Source organism: Camellia sinensis, chromosome 13 (genome assembly GCF_055761805.1).
Source record: "Camellia sinensis isolate YWXY chromosome 13, ASM5576180v1, whole genome shotgun sequence".
In the NCBI taxonomy this organism is placed as follows: Eukaryota; Viridiplantae; Streptophyta; class Magnoliopsida; order Ericales; family Theaceae; genus Camellia; species Camellia sinensis.
Genome location: NC_138973.1, coordinates 106,150,504 through 106,171,793, shown reverse-complemented (window position 1 = coordinate 106,171,793; position 21,290 = coordinate 106,150,504). Strand labels below are relative to the sequence as shown.

At 34.2% G+C, this 21,290-nt stretch overlaps 1 protein-coding gene and 1 long non-coding RNA gene across 5 annotated transcripts; one reads left to right on the top strand and one right to left on the bottom strand.

Moving 5' to 3' along the window:
- The first annotated feature begins 771 nt into the window (after positions 1-771).
- On the top strand, positions 772-7,727 carry LOC114290576 (uncharacterized). Of its 2 annotated transcripts, none has more exons than XM_082903096.1 (5): positions 772-1,499; positions 1,593-1,614; positions 5,879-6,157; positions 7,175-7,281; positions 7,370-7,727. In XM_082903096.1, exons 1-4 carry the CDS (start codon positions 1,395-1,397, stop codon positions 7,207-7,209), a joined length of 441 nt encoding a protein of 146 aa, XP_082759222.1. In that variant the 5' UTR covers positions 772-1,394; the 3' UTR covers positions 7,210-7,281; positions 7,370-7,727. The 2 variants fall into 2 exon arrangements, 1 of the variants encoding a protein (XP_082759222.1); XR_003639057.2 differs by having other exon boundaries at positions 802-1,486.
- A 2,011-nt stretch (positions 7,728-9,738) lies between these two features.
- On the bottom strand, positions 9,739-12,714 carry LOC145806362 (uncharacterized). 3 transcript variants are annotated; one of them, XR_014349379.1, is made up of 3 exons: positions 12,197-12,714; positions 10,075-11,724; positions 9,739-9,966 (listed from the first exon to the last, which is right to left on the bottom strand). It is a non-coding gene; the product is annotated as an uncharacterized LOC145806362 (long non-coding RNA). The 3 variants fall into 3 exon arrangements; XR_014349380.1 differs by having other exon boundaries at positions 10,075-10,930; XR_014349378.1 differs by having other exon boundaries at positions 10,075-12,714.
- Between the last annotated feature and the right edge of the window lie 8,576 nt (positions 12,715-21,290).

The window sequence follows — 21,290 nt, the reverse complement described above, 5'->3', positions numbered from 1 at the left end:
TATTTTTGGCGATCAAATATGAGTTGGTCGCAGAAGGTCATATTTTGGCGAACAAAAAATGAATTGGTCGCAAAAAATGGTATGGTGTTGGCGACCAACTATAAATTTGGTCGTGGAAGGTCACATTTTAGGGACCAAAAAATAAGTTGGTCGCGGAAGATCAAAAATAAGTTGGTTGTGGAATTGGCGACCAAAAGTTTGGTCGCCAAAAACTTATTTTCAGCGACAAAAAATATTTTAGTCGCCGTATATTGAGTTTTGGCTACTAAAACAATGTAGTCACCGAATGGAAAATAAAAAATTATTTTTTATCTTTTGGCAACTAAAATTTTGGCCTCCAAAAAACTTATTTTTAGCGACTAAAAACATTTTAGTCACCGTATATTGAGTTTTGGCTACTAAAACTATGTAGTCTCCAAATGAAAAATAAAAAATTATTTTTTATCTTTGGTCGCCAAAAACTTATTTTCAGTGACTAAAAATATTTTAGTCACCGTATATTGAGTTTCAGCTACTAAAATTATTTAGTCGCTGAATGGAAAATAAAAAATTATTTTTTATCTTTGGCGATCAAAATTTTGGTCACTAAAAACTTATTTTTAGCGACCAAAAAAAAAAATCATCGTATAGTTATTTTTTCCAACCAAAAAAAAGTTAGTCGCCAAATTAATACTTTTGGCGACTAATATTTTAGTCGCCATTAATTAAGCTTTGGCTACAATAAAATTTTAGCCACCAATTATTAACATTTGCCGACCAAAAACTAGTTTTGTCGCTAAAGTTGTGAAAATTTTAGAGAGTAACCAATTGTCCCTGCCTGTTCTCTGTTTAAACAAATCAGATTGTTCTCCCTCTCACACATATTCTCAATCACCCCCACCTCACTGCTGGTGCCCCTCTCTCTCTCTCTCTCTCTCTCTCTCCTAAACACCCACCGCACCAGCTGGGCTCATCCTCCTTCTCCTTCACTGGTGCCTCCGCCGGATCCGATAGATCGTCGAGATCTGAATCAGATTTGAGTCCTCGTCTCGATTCCTGCTCTCTCTCAACCTTCTCTCTACCACACCCCTCGAAACAAGCAAAACCCTAACCTAACCGCTCAATCTCGACCCTCGATAGAAGTCCTCTCACTCCCTCTCGAGCCCCAAATCGCCGTGAAATCGACCAAACGCGCTTGCATTGTTGGAGTCGCGCTCGATTGCTACTTCACACAGATCTCTCAAATGCCTAGCTGGTCCAAAAAATAGCTTAGAAAACATGAACCAGCTTAGATTACCCAAAGTTGTAGGAATGGGCCTAGTGCTTTGGGTGTTTTTCAAAAGTGTTTTCGAAAATCTTCATCTTCTTTCTCTTCATCATCAGCTAGGGTTTCCTGGTTTTTGAGCTCTTCGAAGATGTCAATGGCGTCGCAAGAGCATCTGGACAAGATGCAGCTTCGCCAGAACTACTGTAAGCTCTGGCACACCAATCTCATGGCACCATTCAGGTCGACACTCCATGTACTCTCTCTCTCTCTCTCTCTCTCTCTCTCTCTCTCTCTCACTTCTGTACTCTAATATGGTATTAATTTTGGTTTGTTTTCTTTGATGCAGATTGTTGCCTTGCGTTTTGGTGGTGAGTACTTTGATGATCCATTTCTGAGATCTATTTTTTTGTTTTCAATTTCTCTTGTTTTGTCAGAGATCTGGAATTGCTTGTGGACTTACTGTTACTACGGTTGACTTGATCTGTGCTTTGAAAATTGAATCTTGCTCTGTTTCTTATTATGTATTTCTTTTGATGGAATTGATGGAATCTTGCTCTGTTTCTTTTTCTTATTATCTATTCTACTTTTAAGAGTGCCTTTATTAAATTTACTTATGTTAGCTAAAGTTGCCATGTTATTCTTAATTAATCTCATTTTTTGGTATAATCTTTGTTCATCCTAATCATCATTAAAATTAACAAATTATTTTGTAATAATATCCTTTTATCAACTTCATTCTTTGATGGATATGTTTTTATGCCTTCTGGTCCATAATTATCTATTTTATAACCAGAAGCTTCTCTTAAACTTTCATCATAAAAAGTTCCAAATTCACTCATCCTTTAGCTACTGCTAATAACTCAGTCTTCTATTCTCGTGGTTTCTCTAGTTAGCAATTCTTCTAATGTTTTGACTAACCTTTTTGTTTCAGTATTTTGGGATGCTAATATACCCATTTGTCTTTGTAAGAAATTATACTTATCTTCAAGATATTTAGACTGCGTGCTAATATATCCTAACAAATTTTTGGTCTCAATTTCAATTTGCTTAGGTTTATCATTTATCATTGTTATAACATCTCTAATGTCTGTTTTACTTGGTAAGGTATCAAACATACTAATCTTATTGACTTCTATCTTGATAGCATTATAAAGGCCAATCTGAGTATCTACTCAATGATAACACAGAGAAAGTAGGCTATGATGTCCCTGGAAAAGGCCAACTTTTGAATTCCATCCATCTGTTTTCCAAAGGAAAATGGATAAGATTTTTGGTGAATATAGGAAGTTTGTCTTAGTTTATATAGATGATATTCTTGTATTCAGTAAAAATGAAAAAGAACATTGCCATCATCTTCAACAAGTATTTAAACTCTTTGTTGAACATGGTATTATTATAAGTCTAAAATAGAAATTGATAAAAAAAAATATATCAAGTTTCTAGGAGTAGAAATTAGTGATGGACAGATAAAACTTCAACCCCATATCACACTACAACAAAATACACATTTGCCGACCACTTTTGCCTTCTGAACATAGGAACTCACATCCCTGGTTAACTTTCTGAATAACTGCATCAATTTAAGTTCACATTAATGACAATCAGAAATATTTGAGCCTTCAAATTGCCATAATATCCAAAGAGGTTACAGATAAAGGACCATTCGGAACAAGCCTCCGAGTAAAGGACCTGTAAGGTCTAGTCTCTTATTTGCATAGTGATCCCTATGATCTTCTGGCCTTCGACCAAGGGCACAAAGTAAAAGCCGATGAATAATATACCTAGTGAAATTAAGAGCAATCAGTAACAATTTCTGGAATATGAGTCCCAATATGAGTCCTAAACTAAACATACCCAAAATAGTAGCCTTCTTAGTTTCACAATACTCCCCGATACCAACATGTGGAAGCATTTCTCTTTGAAGGATTTCTTTGGCATATCTACAAAATAGACAAGCAAGTTAGCTAAGAATCAAATATGACTATATGAACCGAGCAACAAGTTTGTTCACTTAATCCTCTTATCTCGTGTGACACCTGCAGTAGATCCTCTTTTTCCAATATAGTCTAATGCAACCTGCAACGGCAAAGAGAAACAACTGTCCATTCAGCTAAATGAAGAGTAAATGATGAGACTGTACCAAAATAAATACCTGTTGATTTTGAATCACAAATGCCTCTTCCAAGGAAGGACGAAGTAAAGCCGTCATTTGAAAACCAGAAAATTCATAACATATGTGCTCTAATATGTCCTTGTCTGTAACAAATCCCAATGCCCTGAATACAACTACAATTGGGATTTCAGTCCTTATGTACAGAAGGGTAGCACAGATATATTGCCCTGAAGATCCTTGCATTTACTTGCAATGAAATATTCCTCACATCATCCGAATTGCAAAGGAAAACAATAAAAACACAAATTTTCCATAAAAGTGCACATAATGTAGTGTTTGCAATACTCCACAAGGACTAATGCAGTGCTGCCAACACTAATACTCCTTTAACAATGCTAGGGACATGTTTTTAAGTGTCCCTAAACCAATGCTTTGCTTACCCCTTTGGCACTTGTGGTAGAAAGCATCCTGACAAACATGCTACTGGGTGGCCTGTTTTGGGACTCTGCCATAGACCGAACCTCGGCCACAAAAGCATACTTGTTAGGCTGCCTTTTCTTAAACACATAGACATGGTTGGTGCTCATCTTCTCCTAAGCAATCAAAACCTTTTCACTCCCACTGATAATGAAATACCGACCTTGATCAAATGCACACTCTCCAAGTTCAGTCAAATCCTTCTCTGAGGTCTGATACAAACAACAATAGCTTGACTGGAGCATTATTGGGACCTAAAATGTAGCAAGAATTAAGATAAAAAATTCCAAATTCGCAATGTTACATATATATATATATATATATGTTTGTGTGTGTGTGTGATTTAGAACTTAAATTTCAATACCTTCCCAATAAAAACTTTAGTAAACTCCTGTGTCTCAGTGACCTCTTCACAATCATGGCCTTTCTTAACAACTCTCTTAAGTTTAGACTTCAGCCACTTGAGGGAAAACAATGTCTTCGGGTTTCAAAACACAAACCTTTCTTACTATTGTTGAGCTCTCTATTCAAACATATATGAATATGGATTTTGATTTACAGTACGAAAGAGGAAAATCACATTTCTTTGTCTGCCCTCACTTAGTGTCAGCTATGAAGAGCTAAAGTCTTCCATTTCAGTTGATTTTCTTTTCAATCAACTAAAACCAAGATATTAAGGCCTTTTCATTTTGGACCTGCATCAAAACCCAAAAGGTTGGTTTGATTGTTGGAGGTCCAAAGTGTCTATTTCATCTTCAAATAGTGAAGTTCACCATCCATTGTTGAGCTAATTAGTGAAAATGATTCACAAACACAAAAATTTCATACAAAAAATCCATTCAAAATAATGTGACTGTGTCCGTGGTTGTTAGAATATTAGGATTCATAATTTAATTCATACAACTTCATGTGAGTTTTAATCAAAATAACTTAATTCATGATGATGAATCTTAAATTTTGTGAATTTAAAAACTATATAAATATAGAGAATTATAACACAGCCCTTAAAAAGAAAAAAATAATGCAATTATTGCATTCTAGAGATTACAACGTGGTATATTTCACTAATCACAAATGATTAACCCTTCAAGTAGTTTCTTAAATGAGAATGCTATATATATCATTATTATTTTTGTCACCATCTTGTACTGCTATTTATGCAAATATTCCTAATTAATTCCTTTCTTTGGAAACAAACATTAATGAAACAATGAAAACAAATAATATAGTGTCATGTACAAATAAAATAAAATGGTAAAAATAAAAAAATAAAAAACTGGCATCAAAGAGACCAATGTATCACATACCATATACCTCAGGGCTTGGCACTGAAAAACTAGAGTACATTAATCAATCTTTAATAACAATCAGTTCTTTGCACTATTGACCTTTTTGTGAACAACATACACATGCATGATACACATCATACATAGTTCTCAATTCTGAGGGTTCTTTTTTGTGTTCACATGGGGTTTAGCTGTTGATTTTTATTGAGTTTATGTGTTACTAATATTATTGAAAATTCAATGTAGGTGAGCTTTATAGGTCACTGTGTGGAGGGTTCGTTAGTTTTAGTCTATGAATTCATTGAGAATGGCAATTTAAGTCAACATATGCGTGGTTTAGGTGAAAAATTCTTTTGCATCCATGAAGTGTGAATTCTATCCCTTGGTATTTCAATCTGTTTTATGATTGTATAACTTATGTTGCTTTTAGATAGGGACCCATTGCCATGGTCTACTAGGGTGCAAATTGCCCTTAATTTAGCTAGAGGAGTTGAATACGTCCATGAGCATATTGTCTTTTAATGTTAGTAATTGGCACCCAATTGATTGTCTTTTTATTGTTCCTTTTTTTTAATGAGACCTATGATTGAGAGTTCATATTCTAGGGAAGAATTTGTTGTTGTGGATCTGATTAGTTGGACTTGCTATGCCATTTTGGACTTGCTATGTATCAAGGAATTTTGAGAAAACTAATATATTGTATGTTGTTTTATTTTTTGTTTTTTGTCTTGTTCATTGATCTGTTGTCTCTTTCAGGTTCTAAGAAACAGATCACCGAGGCATTCAAACATCTTATTCGATTATATGCTTCCTACTCCTTAGAAGTAGTGTCTGTTTTAGTACAGCTTTTGTTGAACGGATCAGATTCAAAAAGTTATCAAGTCAGTCATAGTACAACTCATGTGCAGAGTCTATTTGATGATTGGAAGCCTGTCGTTAAGAAATTGTCAAATAAAGAACCAGAGTTGCTTCTGAACCTTATTAAGGCAGTCCTTGAAAAGATTGAGACTCAAGAGGCCATGGAATATGAAAGTGGTAACTGCTATGTCTTATTTCTAACATGTTAGCTACATTTTTTTTTGTTTGTTTGTTCAATTAATATTTCTGGTTCTTTCATTAGACTTCTAAATATTGCATTACATTTAAGTTTTAAAATGAGAATATTGATAACACATTTTTTTGGTTGAAATACAGAGGGACTGCCTCAATAACAATTAAATTAACATATAACTAGCATTTCCGAATATTGTCAAGAGTGGCATAATTTTTGCTGAGTTTTTATGAAAAATTTTACCATCATCTTGGCGAACACTAGATTTTCTTTGTTGGGTTTGGTTGCTGCACTACTTTTGGCTTGGAAAAGTTATTTTGATCTATCTTTAGGTGATGGAAACCTTCGTCCATAATATGCAAATTAGTTTTGATGTTTGAAATCTTAATAATGCCTAGGATTTACGAATCACAGAGATACTCCTCACTTAGTATTTATTTTGAATTTTTTGTATCTGTAGATATCATAGTTGTCAATCCCATTCTGTACCTATTGGAATGGTCCAGTACTTTATTGTACTGGGAACAAAATGATACGAAGTGAGTTGAATTCTCTTCGGGGTAATTTCTAGGGTAGTGCCTGATTACTTTAGATTGCACTGGGCTATTTCACCAATTAGGGTATTATGGGCCTCTTCTAGTACATACTGGAGAAGTAGTGTTTAGTCCATTATAAGATTTTATAAAGGAAAAATAATTAAAGTTTAAAAAATAATAGAGTCCAATGGAAGTTTAAAAATTAAAAAATGATCAAATATTTCAACAATTAATATGTATTTAGAAAAGTGTACACATATATCAAATATTTTACAGCAAAGATGAAACATGAGTAGGATTAGGAGTGGTTATGCCAATATCTTGCTTTTAAGATTTTGACTTCTTGATATGTTCACATCCTACTTTTTAACAGTTTAACTAGTTGACATGCCTTTATTATCTAATTTCTTAAACAAAACTTGGACAAACCATATAATCCCTCATTAACTTTGGTTTTCTGTTTAGTTAATGCAGAGGACGCTGGGCATCTTGATCATTAGTAAGTCCAAGCCTTTTTCTTGCAAAGGACGCAGGGCATCATTGTGAATTCTATCCCTTTATCCATTATTCAGGTAAGTTCAACTTTACAAGTTTTACTTAAATTATATACCTTATTCAATTCTTGACATTCTTTTTCTTTTTCTTTTTTGTTTGGTACAGATGGATGAACTCGTGCACGAAGCTAAATTGTACAAGACTAATTGGCGCTATAAGCATTTTTGAAAGAATTATATATTTTTGGATAAATGTGTATGGAAAATATTTCGATAGACTAGTAGTTATATTTTTAGAGAGACTAGTAGTTATATTTTTGGATGGGTGTATACGGAAAATATTTCAGTAGAGTAGTTATATTTTTTGATAGATGCGCATGGATAAAAATTTAAATTGGAGGAATATGTACTTTGGAATTACTTGTGGATGGAAACTTATAATAGTTGTTGACTTTTATTAAACAGGTTCAGGGTTGGATGATTTATGTATTTCGTTGAATGTTCATGATTCAGATACTTTGTTGTTATGAATAATTCTTTTTAATTACAAATTATATTGAATGGATTAGATGGAATATTTGTCTTCAATTACTGGTTTATTTTGTTGGATGTTGGCGACCAAAGTGTGGTTTTGCCGACCAAAATGATGGTAGGCAAAATGGTACATTTGGCGACTAAATAATTAGTCGGTAAACTTTTGACAACCAAAGAGTTTGGTCGCGAATAGGCCTATTCCCGACTAAACTTTTAGTCGCGCAAACATTACTTTTGGCGACTAACATGTTTGGTCGTGGAATGTGCCAATTGACGACTAACATGTTTGGTCGAGAATATGTCACTTTTAGTGACTAAAGTGTTTTAGCGACTAAATAGATTAGTCGCAGTAATGATATATTTAGCGACTAAAAATTTAGTCGGCAAATCCAACTTTTTCCCGACTAACAAAAGTTTTGGTCGCTAGTTACTTTTGGCGACCCTCAATTGGCGACCAAAGTGGCGACCAAAAATATTGGTCGCGGATAACTTTTGCCGACTAAAAATGGACTTTTGCCGACCAAATTTTTAATCAGCAAAAGTGTAATTTCCTGTAGTGGGAAGAATATGTGAACCTTCCAGATGAAATAATCATCAAATTATATTATATTTTATATAATCATATTAATATTAATATTAAATATTAATTATGTGAGCTTGCGAGTCTATTCAAATCAAGCAATGTTAAGTTCGGGTTCGCCTTTAAAATTCCAGTTGAATCGAGTTTGAGTATGTTCAGTAACGGCATGAGTCGAGCTCGAGTATATTCATAAACGGCTTGGTTTGTTTACAGTCCTAATTTATTTGCGAGCGGCTTGGTTCGTTTACAGTCCTAATTTATTCACATATTTAAACTTATTTATGCAAATTTTTTGAACCTATATTGGAACCCTATCCAAATTATTTTAACCTATAAGTCCCCATATTTTTAATCTATCTAAAAAATATTTCAATCTATCCGTCCTAGTATTTTTTTCTTATTGATCCAAATTTTTTAAACTTATTTATCCTCACAATTTGGATAGAAAGGTATCTCAAGTTAAAAAAATTAAAATAAAACTTGTTTATGATGTTGAAAGTTCAACATGTCATAACTTTACAGTTGGTGGTTTGTTTTGTTTTGAATAAATTGTTTCTTGATTTCATATATTTTTCAAGATCTATCCATCTAAAATTGCCAAAACGGTTTCAAACACTTACTTTCACCACCAAAAAAAAAAAAAATGTTATTTTGCTATTTTCAATGATCAAAAAATTATATTATTTACTTTTTTTCTTTTTTAAATTTCATATTCAATTTTGATTTTGTTTGAAAGATCTTAAAAAAATAAACTCACAGGTATCAATTTTGGTAAAAACAGATTCATAAAACTCAAGTTATGAGATTTTAAAGGTTTTTGGCATAAAATAAATATAATAATAAATCTCTCTAAGCAGAAAATGCGTGTCCTTAAGGCCATAGGAGTTTAGCAGCTAAAGTTATTGCCAAATAAGTTTTAAAAAATTGGATTAATGACCTGAGCTCATTTTTTGTGTCATCTCGTAAAAATTTGTCATGGAAAATCAACATTCAATATAAAATTTTGTAAGGAAACAAAAAATAAAAAAGGAGAGAGAGAATAAAATTTAATTTAAAACATTAAAACATGACCTATACATTTCTGGAAATTTTACATTTAACGGCGTTTAAAAAATGTCGTTATAAGTGTAAAACACGCCACTAATTCTTTTTGTGACGTTTAGTAACAAACGTTGAAGACGCAACCGTTGCTATAGCATTGTGACGCTTTAAAAACGCTGTTAGATTAGTATAGGCAGCGTTGTTAAAAATGCCGCTAAATGTGGTAAATAACGGTAAAATAACGTCATCTAGTACTTAACAACTGTTGGCACTATAATGGCGTTTGGGAAAAACGCCATTATAGACTTTTTTTTTTTTTTTTTTTTTGAGATTGTGCTAATTCTGTTAGACTTAACTAAAAAACATAATTGCAATAAAGCTAAAAAATAACAATAATATGGATAAAACTTTACTGTTATTTCAATATATCAACTAAAAACATTACATGATTATTTCTAAACCAAAATCAAACAACAAACACAACCAAAAAATAAAAATACACAATATATCGAACTCCAGATGTATGCAAGAGCGATCAGATTCGGGTTTGTGAAGTTCTCTCTGAATAGCAACATTAAGTCTTCAGGCAATTCAAAACACTTAACAGTCTGTAAAAAAATAAACAATAATAATAATGACCAAAAAAAAAAAACCTCTACCCTTAGTATCTATGTGTATCCACTCAAGCTATAGAAATCAGAATTTAATATACGAACCTTGCTATTCTCCAAAACAAATTTGGATTTTGTTTGTGTCACCAAATCAAGCTTAGCTTTAGCAGAGTGGAACTTAGTCACTAGGTTCTTCACTGCATCATCCTGAAATTCCAAAGAGAAGTGAAACATTGAAACTCCATAATAGCCAAAAGGATCATGAAATGATATGTCCATACCAAATTTTCTGAAATGATACAGCTCTCAACACTATACTTCCCTTGCAAGTTAAGTTCAATAAGTGAGGAAAGTGGATATTATGCATTAAATGTATACAAAATGTGAATCAGTACCTTTCCAATGCACCCCAACTGACATGAAAACAACTTACCTTGTATCCTGATTAAGAAACAAGCTACTAAATTTACAAGTATCACCTTGTGTTTTGGACTATAGTATCCTGCATGCATTCACAGCAATACTCTGACATTTTGAAGGGTATCTGACAAATAGTTGCATAAAGACATAACTAATCTTTAGGTCACTATATTACGAGTATGGACATAAATAAAGATATATCAACTACAGATTCTAGAACTTAAAAATAACATAATAAGAAATTAAAAACTCCATGTTATCATTACATGAAAAACAAGTAAAAAGCAATGCAAAAGCAGTAGCAGCAACATGAAATAATATACATTTTATAGTAGGATTGTTCTTGCTGCAGTTGATTGTGGTGGCAGTCAAATAAATGAACAGAAGTACAAAAGGCACATAGATATCTAGAAACATCAAACAAACTTACATTTGCCAGTCGGACGGGACAAAACTTAGGCTTCCCCCTTCTTCCATACTTGAGCAAATATGCCCTTTTCTTAAGAGCAGTAATGGCATGTTGTAAAGATCAGCCAAAAACCTAAATTAAACAAGTTCAACACTTTTGCCAACAAAACTACTAGCAATCTACGTTCAAGGTAAAGTCACAGTAATAGGTTAAAGATCAAAAAAGTAGCAAAATTTTATTCGGCTGATGGGGACAAATTTGTAGTTACAAAGACTGCAGATGCAGGAGGAACTTGAAGCTATATTCTATATCCTGTAAAATCTTCATGGTTACTCATGCAGATGATAGAGCAAATATCCATAGGATTTTAACATCGACCTCCGAGTAACATTATTCTATAAGAGGCTTAAGTTGTATAGTAACTGACCGATCTGATCATAACCCAAGATAAGATCTGACCACATAGTGAATAAATAGCTTCTCAACCATGCTGAGTAGGGTGCACATTGAATTGTTGTGAAATTTGAGATAAATAAATAAATAAATAAATTTCCTTCTACCTTCACTCACTTTTCCCTCCTCATATCAATTCAGAAATGATAGCAGAATCACAAACAAAAACACAATCAAACACAAGCTATTTCATTAATTCATTAACCATTCTACAAAACTTGTACATTCTAAAACCAAATGTATAAGCTTACAACAATCACTTAAGCATTAAAGTAATGCTAAAATCAGTACACACTATGCTTGTCATCAAAAACAATTTCATAGCTCATTGGTTTGCCTCAAGCCGCTTCATGTTGGTTTGCAAGCAATCACCATGCAAAGTAATCGCACATGTCATTTGCACACCAAAGCCTCCCTGGAATTTTTTTTTCTGAATCTGATATCTTAATATCTGCTTTTTTCCGCATTTTCAACTTTGATTTTGGAAAAGGAAACCAACACCATAACAAAGTATATCACTATAAACATAATACAGATTTAATATATCACTATTTTTCACAAATCCTAAAGAACACAAAAATATACATGGGCATAAATGTAATGAGAATTTAAAATATATTAACCAAACATATCTATTTCCAAAGTAATACTATTCTAGGCATGAAAATAATAATTACAGTTTATAAAATACACCATCACAAGAGGTATTTGGCATTCATCACAACATACTCCTAACTTCACATGTATCTAATTAGTTTTAAAAAAAATAATTTCATTGAAGCATTTTATCAAACACTTGCAATGCAAAAAAATCCATTCACATGAGTTTGGGCAAACAAAGAATAAACATGTTTTCCCCAAAAACCTTAATCAAACCAACACAAAACCTTAATTAAAACAAATGTATGCCTATTATTCCATTAAAAATAATAAAAAAATTCTGACCTTTTCTTTCTTTGCCAATGAAGGGGATTTGGAGATTTAGGGTTGCAAAACAAAACTCTTCAGATGATAGAGACAACGGGCTACCGCCGGAGAGCCGCCGTCCGGATTCGTTGATGGAGAGGGGGGACCAAATCTGATAGGTCTATAGAGAGAGTGAGAGAGAAAGAGAGCGGAGCTCACTGATTTGAATCACTGAGATGAACTTCGATTTCGATTTCGAGAGAGAACTTCGAAATGGCTCTGATGAATCACTGATCTATTTCGCTGAGACCGATCTGAATCTTTGAATCACCGAGCTGAATCTCTAAGATAATTAGGGTTTAGAAAGCATACACACACACAGTGGAGCTCACCGATCTGAATCGCTGAGATGAACTTCGATTTCGATTTTGAAACAGTGGAGCTTTAATGAATCACCGATGTGTTTCAAAATGGCTCTGAGATATCAATGGGGTTTAGACAGCAGAGAGAGAGAACGCTTGAGATTTGAAGATTCAAAACAGCAATGCTACAGACCCCCACTGCGGGTCATCCCCAGTGAACCCCCTCCAGTGCCACGTGTCGGCCTGGGGTTGGCTGAAAACTCAAAAAAAAAAAAAAAAAAACTGTTTTTTTTTTTGACCAATGGGAGGTGACCCCCAGTACCCCACTGGGGGTCCAAAGCTTTATTCGATTCAAAAGAGCCGTGATCCATACACCCACTGGGGGTCGCGCCCCCAGTGACGTGGCGCGCCCCCAGTGGCTGAAAACTTAAAAAAAAAAAAAAAAAAAAAAAAAAAACAATTTTTTTTTTTGGACCAATCTGGGGCCGACACCTCACTGGGGGTATGAAGCTTTTCTAGATTCAAAATAAGCGTGAAAAGATAGAGAGAGGGAGTGCGTGAGACATAACCATTTGAAGGCGTTTATAAGCGCCTTCTACTTACGAAACGGCACTGTTTTAATTAAAAAAAATGCGACGTTTGTAAAACGCCGTTAAATATTAAAAATAGTGACATTTTAAAAAACGCCGCTAAAAACAGGCCACCAAAGCACATATATGTCCATTTTTTTAAAATAAAATTAATATTCTTGAAATCTTTTCATCAACGTCTATCAAATATAACCAATGTCAAATATAATTTTTTATAAGGACAATAAAATTTTGAAAAAATTGTGGATAGATCACTTTATATATTTATGATTGAGTTTTAAGCTATTGAAAGTTGGTTTGTTGTTAAGAAATCTCGAATTTCAATTATCTCTTTACTATTGTTATCCACTCTTTTTTTTTTTTCTTTTTCTATCGTCAATCATTCACTTTACCATCACTCTCTCTACAATCAGACCCTATCTGTTAAAGTCACTCCATTGTCGTTCATTGTCACTTTCTCTATTGTCAACCACCATGATTCTAATATAGTGTAATCTCGTTGTTTACTCTCTCTCTCTCTCTCTCTCTCTCTCTCTCTCTCTCTCTCTCTCTCTCTCTCTCTCTCTCTCCAGCACATTGTACTTGTAGTGTCAATTCATATTAATATCACCCTTGAACATTCGCCAGTTCAAATAGTGTAATAAAAATATAGTGATAAAATTAATCTAATAGATCTGTATGTTGTTGATTGATATCTGTACCACCTATTCATATCTATATTACTATTCTATTTGATACATATGTTTGTGATTGAGTGATATGTAGTTATGTTGTTTGACATGTATGATTTTTTTAATTATTTTTTTGTTTGTTTTCTTTTGTTTTATTTTTTCTTTTAAGGTTCACTGGTTTCTAAATTTTATTGGAATTAGTCAACAAAATTTCACTGACTTATACAATCGCACTAGCTTCAATTAGTGATATTTTACTAACTTAGACTCTTACCAAAGCCTTTCATCAACTTTGTGTAATCACATTGGAATTTAAGGAGGAAAGTCATTGAAATTTCTCATTGTTTGAATTTTTTGTTTTGAAAATAGTGAAATTTCATTAAGGCAGTCAAATTTCATTAAGTCGGTGAAATTCCACTGTCTTTGAAAAGTGGACGCTTGCAGTGTTTTTCGAAAAGTTGTCAGGATAGTTTTGTTCATAAAATAAAAATTAAAAATTAAAAAAATTAAAAATTAAAAAATAGAAGTTTATATCCTTAAACTAGCACAAAAAGTTAACTAGGGTGTTGAAAAAGATAAATTTTAAAATTCTAGAATTTTACCTGTGGGGTAACTTTTCCTTTGAAATTATCATTTTTTATAATATTATTTTTTTAGAATGTTCTTGCTAAAATCTATCAAACAAGATTAATGTTGGAGATTTAACAAAAAAAAAAATGACCTTGAAATTTTACTGTGATGTAACTTTCCTTTGGTAATTATTTTAAAACTTTAAATAAGATAATTAATGCCTATTTTTTAATTATAAAACTAATATTTTTGAAATACTTTTGTCAAAAATTTTATAAAAGAAAATTTTAAGAAGAAAAAAAAAACACAAATAAATTTACATTGCGATATGACTCCACTTTTGGAATTATTTCAAAGTAAAAAGAATTAGAACTCCCAGAAATTTAGATACATGACGTATATTTAAAACTTTTGTTATGGGACCACACAATGAATAAATCTTAAGGAGATTTATGTGTAGATTCTAATACGCGTATTTATTATCTAATAGTTCTTATGATAATTAATGTCATTTTTTATCAAATATTATAAAAAAAATTTACTAATTGTTAATTTTCAGTGACTGTTTAAAAATTGTCACAAAAAATGTAACTAATTATAAGTTTTAGCGACAGTTTAAAAAAATCATCACAAAGAAGCGTCACTAATTTTCAACTTTCAGCGACAATTTAAAAATTTTGTCACAGAAAAAGTCACTAATTGTAAGTTTTAGCGATAATTTATAAAAATTGTGATTAAAATAAAGTCACTAATTGTCAATTTTTAGCTATATGCAAAAAAAATCGTCACAAAAAATTATTTTTAGCTACGATTTTATTAAAAATTATTTTCAATAAATTTGATGAAAATTAGTTCACCTAGTAAGACCTATTGAGAATTTATCCTAAATCTTAGCCATTGATTGTAAAATCTGAATTTTTTATTATTATTATTTTTTTTTTTTTGTAAAACTAATCTAGACCTACAGGACTATCCCTCACCTACATGTTAAAGTTCCAATTCTTGATTAAATAAATAAATAAAAATTCTTAAACTGAAATTTCACATAGAATAATTATTCCACTAACCTTCAACACAATTTGACCACTGTTATTATCATCAATAACAATCACAATAATCACAATACTTTCAACTTTATATTAAATTCCTTATGATTTTAAATATAAAAATCAAATAAAAAAGACCCAAAATTGATAATAAAGAAAAAGTAAATTACAAATACACTTGATGAGATTTATTTAAAATATAGATTGTCCTTTATAATTAAAAAATTATAAATATCCCACTGTCATCATTTTTTATTTAACAGAATTAATTAGAAAAAAAAAATCCTAATTGTTCTCCTATATATTAATAAAATCTAAATTATTAATTGAAATAAATTTCTAATATCATTAAAATTTGTTAATTGACGTGATGATTTATGAATAAAAGAGGTCATTTGTTGTGAAAATAGAAATTTCAAGGGGTGAGATGTAATTTCCAGAATCACGGGAAGTAATTTGTGTTTTAAGCAAACTTCAGGAGTATATTTGTAATTTATTCAAAATTTTTTTTTTTTAAATCTTTTAACTTGTTCCAAAAACCATGCCGTTCACTTTTGAATAAATTACGAATATACCTAATATAATTCGCCTGACTTCTGTTTGCACACCTCCAGTCTTGATGTAGTTGATTTCGTCATTTACTCACTCACTCGCTTTTTCTCTCTCTCCAACACATTATATAACGGTTCCGGTTTAGATGCAATCTTTTTCGATGTTCTTAGATCCGAAATTTCATTTCTTTAATCGTTATTTATACCCTTTACATCTTGCTGTTAGTTGAGTTTGGTTGTTGAGAGTTATTGGTTGCATTGAAATAGGTTGGAAGTTAGTTTTTTAAAAGAGTTACTGTCCATTTCATTCCTTGTTCACTCAAGCAGTGCTTTGATGGCTCAAGTGGTCTTTGAGATCTCCCAGTAGTTTTGCAAGTCTGTAAAACTTTTGAGAGTAAGGTGGTCTTTGATCAAGCGGTCTTTTCTTTGCTCGAGTGGTCTTTTGCAAGTCTGAACTTTTGGGAGAGGGTCATTGTCACTTATTGTATTTTACGCTCAAGCGATGGTTTGGCCACTCGAACAGTCTGTGCGTATATCAAATTGGGAGAAGCCTTTTTTCAGTCACTTTTTCATCTCTCTCTCTCTCTCTCTCTCTCTCTCTCTAGTTCTTGCCTAAATATCTCAAATACACCCAAATCCATTGATTTTTCCACCAATATTCCTTGGAGAAAAAGGTAGAGCACATTGAAAGCTTTATTTTAATCGGAGAAGATTTTGTTTTCGGCTCCGTCAAACTTGTTCTCTTGCTCTCTTCATCTTCTATTCTTGAGGTTGGGATTTCTTATACCTTTTTATGACGCTTAGCTTGGTTATTTTTCCTTTTAAAAGGTTTAGTGATTTAGGGATTTTTACTTTAAATCGAGGGTCTGTCACGACCCCATTCCGCCCCTAGTAGAATGGTGCCATGATGGCCAGTAATTCACAATTACCCAAGGCCAACTTGCAAGATTTCACACACAACAGAGTATTCATATGGGGCTTCCAAGTGCGGAAGCAATAAATTTAAAACTAAGTAGTCCATAAGAGCTGTGCATAAGTCAAATGGAATGGCATGCATCATTACATAGCTTTACAATCTTGAATACAAACAAAAGGAAGTACAAAAATACATCTTGACCAAAAGGCTTCTCAGCCATCAAATACAAAATACAATGAAATACAACTAAGAAGCATAATCTTCAAGATGCTGCAAAAGTGCAAAATCCAAAACAAGTGGCAAGTACATCTAGGCGTCACCGCCGTCCTGCTCGTCACCTACATATATATATATAGAGGGGTGAGCTTTGATACTCAGCGAATGGTATAAATAATAAAGGGGTTTACATGAATGATATTCGAAGTCTTTATCAAATCAAGGTACATCACATCTTGTACAAAATCCAAGGGCGAATCAAGTTTATCTAACAAATCTTTCAAGTCTCAACAATTAAAGTCTTTCAAGGCCTTCAAGTTCCAAGGGATGACATTAACAAAGGTTGTGCTACAAATGCTTATAGTCCCCTAGCACGTACGGACTTTCAAAGATTGTGCTACAAATGCTTATAGTCCCCTAGCACGTACAGACTTTCAAAGATCGTCAAAGCCAAAGCTAATACTTGATACACAAAATAAGGATAGTCATTCATGCTTAACAAATACTTTTCCAAAACAAGCAAGGCAAAACTTTATCAAAACTTAAGAACATAACTTTATTAAAAATACCACTCACATAGTTCTTCAAACGTCGGGGTCAAGGCAAGTCCAAGTCCTACAAACACATGGCAAAGTCTATTGAATGCACTTCTCAAAACAAGTCTTGCATGCATGCAAATGACCTCGGCATTCTTCAAAAACTAAGTCAAATCAAAACAAAACACAGTTTCTTATCTCGGAAAAACATGCTGGGCAACTACCAGGTCTAGGCCGAGGTCCCACACCTCCTTGCCGAGGTGTAGCCTCGATGGCCACATTCAAGGAAATGAAGTCGGGAAAAATCTGGGTTTCCCTCTCTTGAAGAACATGAAGAACATGAACATAAGAAAGATGAATGCAAAGATCATAATTTGCTATTTACAAAATCTGAGATTTCATGCTATGAATTCAAAAACATGGACCTAGGTACCCATATTCAAGGATCTTATGAGAACAAACACAAAAACATGAATCTTAATGCAAACTTTCGGATCAAACAAGATTTTTTCTTCAAGAACACGTGAACACTATTTTCTCTTTCTAAAACCAACTTTAAATCAATGCATGACGTGCAGAACAGGTTCGATCGTGCAATGCAGCTAGATAAACATAAAGAACAACAAGAGTAAATCAAGAATCTAACCTCAATACACGAATCTAATGGTTTGATCTCTAGGAATCAAGCTCGAAAGCCCACTCTCTCCCCCTAAAACTTCTTCTTCTTCCTAGAGCTTCTCTCTCTCTACAAGGCAAAGATATAATACAAAAATGTATATTTTCTGGGTCTGTCGACTGACTTAACCCTCTGCAGGGGTACGTGGCAATAGCTGGTTGGTTCTACTCAAAAAGGTGACTGAGTGAAAAGACAAGACTATGACAAAGTGTACTCAACAAGCTAGGCGGCAAGAGCACTCCGACAAGTAACGACATCGGCTAACAACAAGACTTCGGCAAGCAAAGGGCAAGGACATCGGCTAGAAAGGACAACACTTGGCCTAGTTGTGCCACACCTCGGCCTAGATGTGCCACACCTCGGTCTAGGTCGTACCAATCCTGGAGTAAGGTCACTTGGGTTCAAGGGTAACATCTCGGCCTAGATAATACACATCTCGGCCTCGGTGATGAACACCTCGGCCTAGATAGTGACATCTCGGCCAACATGTCAGAGCGAAGGTGGAGTCAACCAAAGTAAATTCCAAGATGGTCTTAGATGTAAGAGGTTCAAAACTGACCTAGGCTCCGGGTGACCTCGGCTAAACCCACACCGAGTAAGGTACAAAGCATGCTGTAACACTTAAGTGAACAAGGACAAGACTTGAAATGCAAGCTTAACAAGACAGAATCATATGAATGCATATGAGTATGGTTAGGACAGTGTGAGGGTTATTACATCCTACCCCCCTTAAAGAAGTTTGGTCCCCAAACTTGAGTTACCTCGATTCAAGAATAACTCCGGATATCGGACTTTCATTTCTTCTTCCATTTCCCATGTAGCATCCCTACCGTAATGCTCCTTCCATTCAATTTTCACCATCGGTATTGCCTTGTTTCTCAATTGCCTCATTTGTCTATCGATAATACGCATCGGCTTTTCTTCATAGCTTAAATCTTCATCAACCACAATCCCAAAATAATCAATCACGTGCAGTGGATCCCGAATATACTTCCTCAACATCGAGATATGAAACACATTATGAACTTGACTTAATCTTGGTGGTAAAGCAAGTCTGTAGGCAACCGGGTTAACGTTCTCAAGAATTTCAAACGGCCCAATGTAACGGGGTGCCAATTTACCCTTCTTCCCAAATCTTGAAACTCCTTTCATCAGCGAGATCTTCAGGAATACATGATCCCCAACTTCAAACTCTAACTCATTTCTTCTCTGGTCGGCGTAACTCTTCTGTCGACTCTGAGCGGTTCTGATTCTCTGTTGGATGAGCTTGATCTTTTCGGTTGTCATTTGAACTAGATCGGGGCCGATCAAAGCTTTATCTCCTACTTCGGTCCAACATATCGGCGATCTGCACTTTCTTCCATACAAGGCTTCATACGGCGCCATGCCAATGCTAGCTTGATAACTGTTGTTGTAAGCGAATTCTACTAATGGCAAATGCACTTCCCAGCTTCCTTGGAAGTCCAATACACATAGTCTAAGCATATCTTCAAGTGTTTGAATTGTTCTCTCTGTTTGGCCATCAGTTTGGGGATGAAAAGCCGTACTAAACCTCAATTCGGTCCCCAAAGCCCTTTGTAAACTCTGTCAAAATCTAGAAACAAACTTTGGATCCCGGTCTGACACAATGGACATCGGCACACCATGAAGTCTAGCAATCTCATTAATATACAACACAGCAAGTCGATCAGCATTAAATGAAGTCGTAACAGGCAAGAAGGGTGCTGACTTAGTTAATCTGTCGATTATAACCCAGATTGAATCCATTTTTTCTGTGTCTTCGGCAAACCAATCACAAAGTCCATGGAGATGTGTTCTCACCTCCACTCAGGAATTGGCAAAGGTTAGAGAAGTCCTCCTGGCCTCTGATGTTCTGTTTTCACTTGTTGACAATACAAACACTGGGACACGAACTCGGCTAACTCTCTTTTCATATTCGGCCACCAAAAAGTCTGTTTTACATCTTGATACATCTTGGTGTTCCTTGGATGAACTGTAAATCTGGATCTATGGGAGTCTTGCAAAATCTTTCCTTTCAGCTCTAGGACGTCGGCCACACACAGTCTTCCTTCAAACTTAAGCACTCCATTCTCAAGGGTGTAACCTGACCTCGGCCTGGTGATAATCTCGTTGGCTACCTTCTTTAGGAATTCATCCTCCATTTGCCTTGCCTTTACTTCCCCAATAGTAGTCGGCTCCACTGAAATCATGGCTAGGCATGCCAAACTTCCCACTGACTTTCTACTCAATGCGTCGGCTACCGAGTTTACTTTACCTGGGTAATACTTAATCTGCATGTCGTAATCCTTCAATAATTCAAGCCATCTTCTCTGCCTCAAATTCAGTTCATTTTGAGTGAACAAGTACTTCAAGCTCTTGTGATCTGTAAAAACTTGGCAAGAGGCTCCATACAAGTAGTGATGCCAAATCTTCAAAGCAAACACCACGGCTGCTAGCTCTAGATCATGGGTTGGATAGTTCTTTTCATGAAGTTTCAACTGACGAGATGCATATGGTATGACTTTGCCTCCTTGCATTAATACACAACTCAAACCCTTATGTGAAGCATCACTGAAAATCTGAAATTCCTCATTACCTGATGGGAGTACAAGAACTGGTGCCATAACTAACCTCGTCTTCAACTCTTGGAAGGCGGATTCTCTATCATCGGTCCATTCATATGTTGTTCCCTTCTTAGTTAGTTGTGTCAATGGTACTGCAATCCTTGAGAAGTCCTTCACAAACTTTCTGTAATAACTTGCCAAGCCCAGAAAACTACGAACCTCGAACACGTTGGTTGGCGTCGGCCAATTCACAATGGCGTCAATCTTACTGGGATCAACTGATATACTCTCTTCATTAATCATATGCCCTAAAAATGAAATGCTGAGAAGCCAAAACTTGCACTTGCTCAACTTGGCGTACAACTTCTTGTCTCTCAAGATTTGCACGGCAAGTCTCAGATGATTCTCGTGCTCAATTGTACTCTTGGAATAGAT